The following is a 14,330-nucleotide window of genomic DNA, read 5'->3' as shown; positions in this document are numbered from 1 at the left end:
CTAGTAATTTCTCGTTTCCTTAATAAGACTACCTTAGTTCAATGTTTTGAGTTTTACGAGCTTTGCTATTGGCAAGCTGTTTCAACTACCTGACTAATTTCTACAATACAAAGGAAAGTGAAAACACAGTTATCTTTTTTTTGGAAGTAAACTTGTTTACTTTCGCTTCTCGAACACGCGAAGCGATTAGAGCGAATAGAAATAAGTTAAATCGGTTCTCTGATTTACAATCGAATGTCTTTTCACAAGGTCGTTGGACTAGAACTGAATTAAGAACTACTTTGGCACGCAGACAGCGAGTGTATGGGCCACCCCCAAAGACCTGGCTTGCAGGCTACGCAACACAGATCTCTATAACAATTCATACAGGATTTATCAGGAGTTTGTTTAATATTATTCCTGAATTTTCTTTGTCTCAAAATAATTTTTGTTCTGATTGTTCTTATTATAGTGCTATTATTCTATTATTTATTTATCTTACAAACACAAGGAATCCTTAAAATTTGTGTTATTTATATTATAAAATTTCTAAAAAAAACCTATATATCTGTTTGCTTTGATGTTTCCAATGGGTCGTTTTTACTTAGTCTTAAAATAACTTACTGTCTTTATCCAACAAGTGAAAAATGTTTCCAAAGGGAAATTAAGAAAAACGATGTTAGCTTGTTTCACCTTAACTAAGTGGCGTGCCCGCGATCCCAGTAGCATACGGTGTCTTTGACATTAATGATTGTATTTTGCGTTGTCAGAGTCGGCTTGGTTCTAATTGCGGCTCATAGCTGTGTGTCTTAGACCATTTTGTTATTGGATTTCGGTCGCTTTGTCTACAGACAAGTTTAGTTTGTCAATGGAGGGCCCTAGTCGGCTCCACCGCCTTCGATTAGCCCTCTTCTTAGATTTCTGATCGGCGGATTCGATATATCGGTCGTCGACTACTCGGTCCCGTACCAGTCTGTCTGTCTGTCTGAAGCTGCAACGCAAATTGAATGCCGCGGCAGCTTAGCTGGAACCGCTGTTGTTTTGCTTGAGCATTTGCTGAGGATACTGGGGCTGTTCGCTCTTCCATAAGGCACACTTCAATTTCAAGTCCGCATCATTTCTGTCGGACTGTGCTTTTTTCCTTTACTCTGTTTGTAAATCTAATGCATGTTAATTAATCACATACTACATTTTTCGTATTCAGTTTTCCTATTCGTAGGTCGGTATTTGGCCAGGTTGGGCTCGAAGTTGATTCGATTATCATCTGCCATTAACGTCACGTTGTGTCGTGTTTTTCCTGTGGTTATTAATTTGTGTTTTTTTCCTATGTCTGTGTAATTGTTCACGGTCTGTTAAGTCGATTAAGGTGTACAAAGGCGCACCTTAACTTGCGTTTAACTAACAGTGTCCTCGAAGATATTGGCCCTTGATACAGGGTTGAGCATCGTGACTTCCGTGGACCCATTTTACGCGGACCTCGGGCATGATTGGTTGGCTTGTGTTGCTGTATAAGTGTATCCGCTGTGTCAATTGTTAGATGAGTGTCTTTCCAGATGGTAGTATACGGATCGGTTTTTGTGCTGGTACACTCGACTGCACCAATGGCCAATTTCATATAAACGGCGTCAACTACTGGCTGGTCTTTCTTATTAAGATGCGTTTGGCTATTGTATGATAAGAATTACAAATGCCCATTTTCCTGTGTAAGACATACAGCGTGTTACCAAATGATTAACTCAAACCAAAGCTATTAATGATCTATAATAGAGTATAATATTATAAAAAAAAAGGTTCAGTGACTGAGTAAAGTTCGAACAGATCGATAACGAGATTGGACTCGTCGGTCAGTACGAGCTTATATTTGACTATCTCTTGCTGTTTATGGAATAGTTCATTTAATTACGCATTGCTCTAGCTCAATAATAAAGGTGGGCTCTTTGCCATTAAAAATAAAAACAAAAACAAGACTAAAACTTATTTTCATGGCCAAGTTCATAATCACTTTACGTTTTTCCGCAAACCGATGGATATGGATAGCAACCTGAAGAGACCCAAGTACCGGATCGTGTCAGAAGTACGGCACATCAAGTCCTGAAACGACCTTTTTTACGATTTGAATGGCCTGTATTATTCTGTTCCATAGCCTATCCTTACATCACCATAACTCATCACAGTGTTGTTTCATTGATTTGTGTTTCTCTCTTTTCGATCTCGTGGCATATCAGTCGGTGCCGATTCACTTGAGTGTTATTGGAGGTGACGCGCAGGTGACTGGCGACATCAGCTCTGGCTGAGACAGAGGGGTAAGTAAGACCCCTGTGCGTCAGCCACACGGTCATATGTGCGATTTTGCTGATTATCGTTTTATTATTACTGGGCTTAGTTGTTTATTGTTAAATTACTAGGACACTTTTCGTGGACATCGTCATCATCAGTATTATATCTTATTGTATTTTTACGTTATAATTATCTCTTTGATTTTACTTAAGAGTTTCAAATATATTTATCCAAAAGCTTCTATTTTGATACCATTAGTAATTTTGGCAAAGTAGTGTATTTATTTAGACGTCGTTAGATCCAGCGAAGCGTCCTTGTGAATCTGATTCCGTGGAACTGGCGTCATCGTATGCAATTATGGCCATGATACGACGACATGATCGTCTGTTGATTGTTTTATTTCATATACTGCTGAAATATTTGTCTATTAAATACACTCTATTGTTTACATGTTTGCCTGTTTGTTGTCTGTAAATGTTCTCCTGCACCCCGAATTGTGTATGTCAGTGTATGTGTACATACATGAAATATGCATGCTCGTATAAATCCTGTTTGTGACCTGTCTTGTGTGCTTTCATCACTTGCGGGGTGAGTCCCTTCATAATGGAACAGTATCTTAACGATTATGGCCACCCTTGTATATGACCTGTTTCTTACCTCAAACATTTTCTTTAATCTTCTATATCACCACCTTGATTATATCGTCATCGTCATCATTGTTACTAGAATTAGCATAAAACCATCAGTCAACGACTTCACCTATTTTGTGATAACTTCATCTTCAGCTGTAGTAAACGCAACAATTCCATCTCCATCATTACTATAGCATCATCATCATCATCATCATCATCATCATCATCATTTCGTACCGTCTTGATCTATAAGTTCCGGAATTAGCCCGGGGGTATAATATATAATTACAGTAATTGATCATATATATATATAACACTTGTATTATTATAATAGTAATAGCAATAACAGTAAGTCATCTCTGTAATATCTCACGTTTGGTTCGACGTTGCGCCTTTGTACTTGAGAGCTCCGAACCATTTCAGCCAACATCTCATGCAGTTGCGGTTTAACTACCCGTCCCCAGTGCACAATGTAGTGGACGAAGCCAACCACTGAGGGCTAGGGCGTAAATGTATACTGACGCCATCTCGCGCACCGAAATCAGGACAGATTATCAGGCGGAACCACTTCCGGCTGGTTTAATGACCTCAACCCGTGATTCCGTTAGCTCTGTTCTTGTTCATAACAGAATCGGTGGATGCGATGATAAATAACTGGGAAATGCTCTGAAGAGGTCACACCGCCGGTCGCGTTCTGCGAGGAGATCGACTTGTTCCGCCTTTTTGAGTCGATGGTTACGGTGCTAACTGGGAAACGATGCTCACGGAACATAATAACCGTCTCGTCCGTTCTGATTGCAGTCGCCAGATGACAGTCTCAATTAATAATTGCCATATTGATAACCTAACGTCTTAGATATTATTTGTACGGCAGTTTTCGCATATTGTAGCTTTTGGCATCAAATATGCATGAACACCAATCGACATACGGTCATATTATAATAAGAAAAACAATTATTTAGAACGGTTTTTTTTTTCAAGCAACATTGTTTCGATGTCCTGCAAATAAGCCGGCTACGAACGTTAAACCACTACTTCGGGCGTAATATGGACCGGAGCGTAGATCAATGGGCTCATCAGGTTGATATGTTCATTATGACACGTCAACGGTTATCGCGGCGGTCGTCGAATACATTAGTGTCTTTTGTGTGTGTACCTGTCAGTTTTGTTTGTGTGTAAATCGGCACGGCTGTAAATCTGTGTTTCACGTCTTTATCAGCTCATTTTGGCTGTATAACTAACTGCTGTACCCTTTTTCGTTCGTATATATATATACGATTACCACGGTGAGGTGCGTTCGGGTGGGTGAAGAACGGTTAGGGCAACTGAATGGTAAGGGAATAGAGGAATCTTTCGACGGGCACTGGCAGAGGTTAGGACTTAGGAAGAAATGTTTAAGAATTGACGCGAAATAGAGGTCGATAGAAATTGTTGGGAAATAAGAACGATACATTAGAATCATCATCACAGTCGATAGCGTCGCCCGAACACAGGGCAGTCGGCCATTTCTTATCGTTTTGTTTTTTTCGTACATTTGTATTTCCAGCCCTTCTAATACACTTCAGTTTTACCTGACTCGTCAGTTTGTTAACTATGAGTCCCTTAAGTTTTTTGACTCCTAATTACAACGTGACATGCGCGCACACATGACGCACTTATACAAGCACCTCAGATACATCCAACGGTTCTAATTATCTTTCTCATCGTCCAGTTATACCATCTTCTGCTTTTGCAATTCTTCCGTTATTCGTATATATATATATATATATATAGGAGGCCTGACAGCTTGGCTCGGTAGCGACCTTCGACAAGGGCTTCTTGTATGCTTTGTGTCATCAAGCAACGCATTCGTTTCCAAGCGTTCGCTTCTTATACGCTCAATTCCATCCAACCTTTTTCTCTTTTAGTTTCGTTTGTGTCTGCCATTACCTAGTACTTCACTACGGTCCACCTATAGTAGTGGTAGTAAGACTTCGTCTACAACATTTTTTTCTGATTTAGCATATTAGCGATGTATCTACTTTCGTTTACTGCGGTTCTCTCAATCCGTTCAAGCAGTTCCGCTTGTTTGTTTATCCTTTTCGTACACAATACACCCTTTTTGCTCTTGCTCGCCTAACCAACTAGGACTTTTTCGTCTTTGAAAACCGTGTTACCTTCTACATGGTCGCTTATCTTATTATTAGTATTATTATTCGCAACCGAGGAGCTCTTCAATCGTCTTACTTCCTTTAATTTGTTTGCTTGGAAACAGCATCTATGTGTTTGTGTTTATGAATGTTTGCCGTCGCTTTCACAAAATCCCTTTGCTCTGCCGGGCCATCATCGTCATGTATTGGACACTTGGCCTTCATTTTTATCTTTTTTCGCATTATCACTATCGGGTTGATGAATGTTGTGTTCAGTTGTTATCGTTGGTGCTGCTGCTGCTGCTGCTGCTGTCGTTTCCATCGGCTCTATTGATTTCGTTTTAATACCGTCGGCGTTTAAATTCTTCTTTTTTTGTCTAGAGCTCATCATGTTTAATAATTATCTTCATCATCATTACCGTAATCACCATCCAAAAACCTACCCAACCCTGATATACAAGACGGCAGCTTAAATAGCACAAAACAGTGCAGTGTCTCCTTTAGCCGTCTAAATCCAACCCTGTTCTTATTCCAGCTCGAAGTTTGACGACAGACCCCTTGACCGAACGCGAGCCGGTCCCCACCATCCCCATTTATTCGTAACTGCGGTATTAAATTGCTGACAACTGAACGTCGGCGGTTTCAATGCAACGAACGAGTGTCTTTTCTACACGGTAACTGACCCTCTTTGCGGCTGATTTCATAATTCGCTCATTCATCCTTAGATCAACTGATCATTAGGTGGCAATTATGATCGACTCTGCGAATGCGATAATCAGAGGTTGTTATTATCGTGTAATAAAACAATGCGGCTTCGGGAAATGCTCTTCCGTGTGACGGACGACGACATCACGCCTCTGTAGGTGGAGACCGCTCTCGCGCTAAGTCGGAACAATGCGCGTACATAGAGTTCGTAGTTATATTGTTGTGTAAAAACTTGATGAATGTTTTAGTAGGATAGATGCATTAGTTATTCGCCGTCGCTATATAAGTTGAAAGACACAATTAACCGCGTGGTTGCTGGCTCCTTGGCTGACGGACCGCGGACTCTCCGGATCTCGTGTTACTTAGAAGATTCTCGCAGAGAAAACAATTACAAACTGCCGCAATATGGTTTAGGTCGCGGTGGCGCTCACACCGGACCATTGTCCGTCGAAAACTACCGCTGAAGTTTTAAGATATCCTGATTAGGTTCGTCGTTTCTGTAGTTCGTGTTAGAGAATGTTGCCTATATAATTCTATAAATTGTTGATTCTGGAAATGCTGATTTGTGGGACGATTGTTGCCAAGTCGTTATAAAGAGGTTGGTACTGCACTGGTTGTTGTTGAAGTCGGAGATCTTAATCGGAGAATATCTTCATCTTCACGAAGTTCGGGGGGTCTTCCAGCGGTCGAAACATCATGCCACAAAGCCGTTTGTACGAGCGATTTATTATCATTTACAATGGTAACAATAATAATAATAGCTTCATCTTTCCTATAGCAGTTTTTTGGTTCCTTTGGATGACTATGGCTGTTGTCCTTGTTCAGTAACAATCGTAATATTAATAATAATAATAATTGTAATAACATTTGCCGCCGTAATCTTTTCTTATATCTAATATCATTATTGAACGACGCATATGATTTTCAGTTGGAATGCAATTCATAATCACTAAATTGGTTTTTTGTCTCAAGTGGATTTTCAAACATGTCTAAATTTGGTTGTTGTTACTGAGCCCATTGTTGAACAGTTGCTTATCTAGATAATTCTAAGCTAAAATGGGTCTTGGGTAAGGATTAATATTTTGCTATTTAACGTTTCGCTTTTTTTCGTTGTCGCTGGCCTTTCTGTCGCAGTTCTCTATCGCGGGTTCACCGTATGATCCATCGAGGTACCCTAGGCGCATGAACAATGGTGGCCAAATTCCTGCAGGCTTCAAGGGCATAATTTGCGTAACACACACACAAATCAGACGGTCAGTAGTAGCATCTCTTGCCAGCGTGATCCACCTACTTCCCTATTAATTTGCTGTTAGGTACATGAGCAACCTAGGCAATCATATTTTCTAACATGTAAAATATGCGTGTACAGGAAGGTGGCAGTTAGTAACAATGGTACAAGTGTAATGATGTCCTCAAAGTATAACCAGTTCCTCTTGACGATTGCTACATTGTTTGTGAAACTAATTTAGTTCGTTCTTTTTGTGTCCCAATACCAATCAATTAACGCCGAATTCTCCTAGTGCTATCACAGTGATGTAACAATGATTTGGCTGTTTTCAGTTTGTTCAATTTGTTCTTGTGTCGTCATTGACCCCCCTTCCCCCCAGGTCGTAATCATGTTACTATTTATTGGCCTAGGGTAAACCGCGTTTCATGTTTTGTGGAAGTCCCCCCGGAGCACTCTGTAAAAGGTCCTCTTGAACTGCTGATTGGCGAGCGCATAGCAAAATGGGTTAATCGGGCTGTTGGCGTAGCAGAGGAAATAAGTGAAATAGAATAGATGATGATTGACGCAACCACGAGAATCTCTGCAAAAGCCCTCAACCAGCGCGAGGATGTGGTATGGTGTCCAGCATATGACAAACGCACCCAAAATGAATGAGATCGTGCGGAGGGCTTTGCGGGCTCGGTTTTCCGACTTGGACTTTTGTCGTTTCTCGTTATTTTTGCGTTTTTTTCGAAGCCGGTTACTAAAGGAGGAGATCATTTCCCGCTTGGAACGGTTTGAGGCGGCGTTTCGAAAAAGGCCGCCCGGCAGCCTTCCGACGTCTCCCTCGCCCGCTACTTTGGTGACCGTCCTCGAGCTATCACTTCCGCTTGCGCTCTTCACTAATATGTCTTTAGCGGGTATACTTGCGGAGTCAGGGACCGCAAGAAGGGCGGTCGTAGGCAGCTGTTTGCAGACGGTTTCATTGACCACAATGGCCACTGCTCCCGAGCTCGATATGTATTCTACAGGTGTTTGAACTGTGTCTGCTTGGATGACCTGACAGGGTGTGATAGTTGCTAACATTGCAGCGCTTTCAGATGCAGTCACAGCGTCCGTTGATGCTCCGCAGATTTGGGGCATTTTTACTTCGCTCGTCTGCGAAGACTCTATTGGGCCTACCTGAACTTCTTTGTCCCTTGCCGCTGCCGGCAGGTGTTCTTCTTGCGTGGGAGTGGTGCCTCCTAGGATATTGCCGTTCGTTGTTGCCGTGCTGTGCATGTATTGACTGCTAGTAGTGTTAGTAGTTGTAGTTGTGTAATCGTTAGCAACAATTTGTTGCCCTTCGTCGGCTGTTTGTTCTGTTGCTTCGAGACAGGCCTCCGATACGTCGGGCGCCATTTCGGTGATGACTAGCAGCGTGCTGCCGCGCTGTTTTACATCGAGCGATACTGACGGCTGGACCTTTGCGCTGGTGGCAGTTACAGTGGCGTTACCTGTTCTCTTGCCGGAGTGTAATAACTCTATCGATGAATTGCGATTTATTTGACCCGTTGATTCATGATGATGAGAATGATGATGGCTAGCGTTCGTATCTAACGGCTTGCTGCTGGCCGTCGTGCTGCTAGCTATTTTGGAATAGGCTGAACTATAATCAGTGCTATTGGCCGTTGTTGTTGTTGCAGTAGTAGGTGATGTTGTTACTATTGTTGTGGTCTTTGCCGGATCACAATGCAAGCCTTTCCTTGCGATGCCGAGCCCAAGGCCGGGCATGCCTAGACTGCTCAGGCCACCGATTGAGGCTAGCTCTGAGGGGCCTTCTGACTGCTGCGGCTTGAGTCCGAACGCGGGTGCACTGATTCGCATCGCCTCGACGAGTGACATTCGGCCTGCGTCGGACTTCTTGTGCGACTTTGGAGTTTTCGGCTTCGCTTTAGGCTTCGGAGCTTTCGGTTTGTTTGGCTGGGTTGTTTTTGTACTCGTGCTGTTTTCATCCTCATCGTCGAAGTCGTCATCCGATTCGAAGACCGGACTCGAGGAACGGTCTTGATCCTGGTCGTTGTCGTTGTCGGTTTTGTTATTCTTTTCCGAAAATGACGTTGTTTCGGTGTTGTTAGCAAACTTGGAAGACGTTCTCTGAGATTCGAGGATCGACGAGTCGTTGCTGCAAAAGTTGCCTACGGCTCCGTGGCCGTGTGGCTCCTTCGGAGGCGATCGGGGATCCTTTGCTCCTTTGCCACCTAGCGCAGGATTACCCGGCCCGTCGCCCTTGGATGGAGGCCGGTCGGCGCCAACTTGAGCGGCTTTAGCTAGACCGAGCCCGAGCCCAGGCGTGACGTCCAGCGTTCCTCGTCCCATTGCAACGAGCGATTGCATCTTCCTCTGTTTCTCCGCCGATTTTCGTTGCATGTCGCTGGCAGTCTTGTAGATACCACCGTAGAGAACGAATAGAACTACCATAGTGCAATAGAAATACCCAAAGATTAGGGACGTATTGAATACTGGATCCTTGAGGAACTGTACGGCACACTCGCCCGGATTAAGATCGCGGCGCCCAGTAAAGTGTTCCCAGCCCAGGATTGAGATAAAAAATATTAGAAAGGGCAAAATCCACGTGATAACTACCATCCAGATCACTTTGTCGCGGGTCCTCCAAGAACGATACTTGGCGGCAATTTTCACAGAGCAATAGCGATCGATTGTTATCAGCAATACAGTGTAGATTGATACGAGACACACCGTATGATCAGTGGCTAACCACAAATCACATATAACTGGGCCTAGATCCCAACTGCCATTTAGTACATACACAGCGTAGAAAGGCATAGACACTATACCGATGAGTAGATCTGACACTGCTAAAGACACAATGAAGTAGTTCGAAGGCTGACGGATCGTACGCTCAACAATGAACGCTGTCAAGACAAGGATGTTGCCGGCTACCGTTAGTATGATGCATACTCCTATTGCTATTCCAATAAGGATAGTTTGCCACAATGGAAATGGCAGGGTCCACTCAATGACGCCTGTTCCATTGACACCGCAGCTGGTGTGGTTCCAGGCGTCATCGCAATCACCTACGACTTCGCTATTACTTCTGTCTCCCCCGTTGACGACACCGATTGTTGCCGGCCCGCCGGCTCCCACTTCGAACACCGATGACGTGGTAATTGTTAACGTCTCAGCAGCCTCGGTTAGCATGGGTAGCATTGTGGAAAAGGTCTCATTAAATATTCGACGAACCACCCGATTCGAACGATGTGCACCACCGCCGGATGATGCCACCGAAGCGAACGGCGTCGTGGAGGAATCCGTGGTCGTGTTCAACTCCCTCGGCGGCCACTCAGTCGTGACTGTGGCCATCTTTCGTCGTCTTCGGACGCTGCGGTCTAAATTGTGGCAGCTGCAGCAGCAGTGACAGCGAGTAACCGCTTATGTTGTTGTAATCAACGGCTTGTTGATCTGCCAAGCCCGTCCAGCCGCCGATGTTAATGGCGGCCCCGCTAGCAAGGCTTTTCCAAGCTGGCCTAGCTTGCCCTAGATCGACGCCATCGTTGTCAAGGGCGGCTCGTCTCGCGCATGTCTCACCTGGTTCTGCTGATGTGCGCGTCGTTGGCTCATACTGTCGCCATGGCCAAACGAAGCGAATTAATCACTCTGGCTGAACTTCTGCTTATTCTGACTTCTGTTATTGCTGTCTTCTTCCTTTGCGCGTTGCGTTTCGTTTCTATTCAGTATTTTCGCAGCACCTCGTGATGACTCGACAGAGTTTTTGTTTGCGTTTGGCTCTCACTGAGGGACCTTAGTAAATCCTCGGTATACTATTGTATGTCGCTTATAAAATGTATCGGATTGTATTGGCTGAAATGCGTTACACCAAGGACCAGTTCTCATCGGAGAGCGTTGACGCACAGTAATATTCTACCGCTTTTTCTCTTTGTCTCTTTTCTTTGGATTTTTGCGTCGAGCTACGATAACTCGTTGCCTGATGCTTGATGCTAATTAACGAAAGAGTTCCGTGGAAGCCAGATTCTGTTTTTGACACGTTTTTTGGTTGCCGTTTTCGCTCTGGCTTTATTTTTGCGTGTAATCAGTTTGTTCCTTCGAGCTCATCTATCTGAGCCCCCTCTCGGCTCCTTCACCGCCTTCTCGGTTATAAGTGTTGTTATATTATAATTATTATGCTACGTTCCTTGTTGAGTTATATCCTTACACACTTACTTGTTTTATGACGCGTGTTATGTCATTAATATTACTATTGTTGTTATCGTTAATTGTATTAATAGTATTATTCTTAGTTATAGCTTATGAGTTGTACCTTGAAGATCTTTTTCTTTGTCGTCGTTGTTGTGGGCGTCTTTCCTGTGCTCGGGTTTTCTTCGTCTCCAACTTTTTTCCGCTAACCTGATCTCAAACTCGGACGTGTTTATCCTGTGTCACCCTCTCTGCTATGACTTAGTTCCCGTCTTCTTATTCCGTTATTATATCGTTAGCGGCCGTCGAGTAGCGATTCCGATCGTCCTTTCTCGCACATACTTCTATGGTTTGTTATTTATTTTCTCTTTCTGGCGTGATATGGTTTGCTTAATCAGCGCTAGCATTTGAATATTATAGTGTCGATAGGAGGAGGACTGTTTATTGCTATTAGTACTAGTTAATACGATTCCTAATCGAAGGTGTGATCTGATAAGACACAGCATACCACGTCCCAACGCCTTCTCCCGAGTCTGCCGGGAGGACGGCGCAGGTGAGATCTGGCTCCGACGATGGTTTTTGTCGGTTGCGCTCTGCCAGATGCCCGCAACTGTTGTTGCTGCTACGAGCCGCCCGCCTGCACCGACCAGCCGGAAGCAGCAGCCGGGCGTCGGGTCGCGGTTTATTGGATGAACGTTGCGTCGTACACTGGACTTCGCTCCTCGGTCTAATTCGATGGAGACGTTCGCTAAATTTCAGGCACTGCTCAAAAAATGTCGGTCCTTCGGGGCGGTAGAACACGTACGTACGATGTCTGCTCGTGAGCTCAGCGCACTTCCTTAGCGGGCCTGATCGTTAGGATAATGTTCTGTAGGCATTTGTCTTTGAAAATTAAGAGGTTTCGAATTGAAATTTTGTTCGGATGGATGAAGTTACGGACAGTGCGCCGGCCCCCTTTAGCCCACAGGCTTATTCTTTGTTACTGACACGTCCTAGTGGAGCGTTTATGGTGCATGTACAGCTGTCCTGCGTCCTCTGTTTCGTCGGCTGATTTTTGTCGCCTATTTCTTCGAGACCGCTGTTCTAGCCCGCGCAGGCATTCAGTTAGTTCGAGTGTCGTTTCTATTTTTCGGATTATTCGCACAGAGCTGAAGCAGCCTAGTTTGGCAGTCCCGATCACGTTAATCTTAGTTTTTTCATTTAATATATGTAGAGTATAATGTATTCAAGAACATTAGATAATCAAATACGGCAGGTAACCGCTGTGTAATAGGTCGCCCAATGGGTTGCTCAGAGTAATATTAGAATAGAAAGGAATTTTCACTTACAATTTTGTCTATCACAAAATTGCTGAAATCTAGAAATGTATAAATGATATCTATGGTAGCCCAATCACGTCATCACCGCTGGTAATTTTGCTTCGTCGACATGCCTCGATAAATACGTTCTTGGGGGAACACTGATTTTAATGATGAGTGATGCTGTTTTTGAATCGGGATCCGAATCACTTCGCTATATGCGACAAGTTGCCGTGAGTTGCCACTCGATAGTCAGCTAATATTTTCGTCACTTGGCCAATGCTGAATTTGCACATTATTCAACACACCTGCAATGAAAGGTATCGATAGAAAACAGACAAATGTATTAACGTTATTTGTCATCCAGAGGACGGCGAAGAAATTATATCTACGTCGATACCCATTGCTTCAGCTCTTCAATTACTATAACCATCTTCTAGCAGCTTTTCCGATTCATCACAACTACGGCCACCGCCTTTGCACAGAACAAAGACCATGGCCACCACAAAACCTCACATCTGTCCTAGTCTTGAATTTGATGTCATTTCCAGCAGATCCCTTTGCCAGCGTATAAGTGGCCCCATTCACAAGAGTTCTCATTGTAGAGACGCTGTCGCGAGCTCAGGTCACAGTACGTTTTTGCGCAGCATCCGCACGTTTCGTTCCGCTACTGCCGTGACACGACTGTATAGTTGGCAACACAGGATAGCAGAGACAGTATCCGCGCACTAACAACCTTTTAGACCCCGACGCATCCGTCTAGACATGGCCACCACTAGAACTGCCTATCCTGATGCTACTGGCATTATCACTGAAATGAGATTCAAAAGAAACCTATCCGTATTGTATACGTAGGCATTGCCTGCTGCTTCCTGCTTTGATAGCGAATCGGGGCTGGTGATCTGTAATCTTTTCGAATTTTTAATGCACATTGCTGTGTGCGAGTGCAGCTGCTTCCGACATTGGTGTCTAGCATGCGGCCGCAGTTCCACAGGCTTAGGCCTGATGAGTCGTGTGATACGGCCCTAACTTCTGGCCTGGTCCTTGTTCACCTTTCCGACACTCGTCACCCAGTTTGCTAGTAGCTACAACAGCCACCATAATGAGTCAGCCTCGAAGCCACTTTTCTGCAATAAACGCTATTAAGAGCTGTATAGTAAGCGAAGTGGAGTTACTTACTCGAAGTAACTGTTGCGTCGGCGACCGTGTGATGTGCGGCAATTGCGACGGTCCGTCCGTTCGTGTTTTGACGGGTGTAGTTATCGTGCTTCGAATTCAGGGGACCGCGCGTTGTAAGGAGCGTCGTGTGGTCGCTTGCGGTTTGTACATCCTGCAGCAGCAGCTTCGTTCCATTCCGAGTCGCCTTGCTGCCTGGTCTCAGTCTGCCGTTCTCCTGTATATCTCCAACCAACCATCTTCCAACGACGTTACGCTAGGCTTTAGTACGGTCGTTCCCTCCCTCTCTACGATCCGTGTCTCTCCGGAGCTCAGAAGCCCGGGTCGGCTTAGCCTGGACACTTACCGCGCAGCTTCTACGACGCGGAGAAGACCAACATTACCAGTACCGCCGTAGGCAGCAAGACGTCTGCCGTTACCATGGAGCTCTCGAGGGTCACCCTCGCGCCTCTGCTTCGATGCGAACGAAGGTTCTGTGGAAAAGGGCGAGGAAACTTTTGACCAAAAAATGTTTTACTCTTTCACTACTACTGTTACCTCATTACTAATACTAAGTAACATCAAAGGGGTGGTACCCTGCTTTGCTTGTAGTGGATGAAAGGTCGCTGTAATCCTGCAATGTCACTGCTGCTGATCCGGGATCTCGTAGCAAGATCGAAAGGGGAAAAATTTTTAAAATAATAATAGTAATGTATCAAATTTATTCATCGAGATTTCATAGAACACACACAGG

At 44.3% G+C, this 14,330-nt stretch overlaps 1 protein-coding gene and 1 long non-coding RNA gene across 2 annotated transcripts; both read right to left on the bottom strand.

The window, feature by feature from the left end:
* Positions 1 to 129: 129 nt before the first annotated feature.
* Positions 130 to 10,369, bottom strand: LOC111264140 (muscarinic acetylcholine receptor gar-2). Its single transcript, XM_022839755.2, has one exon. It carries the CDS (start codon positions 10,290 to 10,292, stop codon positions 7,374 to 7,376), a length of 2,919 nt encoding a protein of 972 aa, XP_022695490.1. The 5' UTR covers positions 10,293 to 10,369; the 3' UTR covers positions 130 to 7,373.
* A 1,666-nt stretch (positions 10,370 to 12,035) lies between these two features.
* Positions 12,036 to 14,070, bottom strand: LOC147752982 (uncharacterized). Its single transcript, XR_015312578.1, has 2 exons — positions 13,601 to 14,070; positions 12,036 to 12,729 (listed from the first exon to the last, which is right to left on the bottom strand). It is a non-coding gene; the product is annotated as an uncharacterized LOC147752982 (long non-coding RNA).
* Positions 14,071 to 14,330: the final 260 nt, after the last annotated feature.

Source organism: Varroa jacobsoni, unplaced genomic scaffold (assembly GCF_002532875.2).
Source record: "Varroa jacobsoni isolate VJ856 unplaced genomic scaffold, vjacob_1.0 scaffold_823, whole genome shotgun sequence".
Classification (NCBI taxonomy): domain Eukaryota; kingdom Metazoa; phylum Arthropoda; class Arachnida; order Mesostigmata; family Varroidae; genus Varroa; species Varroa jacobsoni.
Note: the sequence above shows the minus strand (reverse complement) of the source record. Positions and strands in the feature narration are given on the sequence as shown.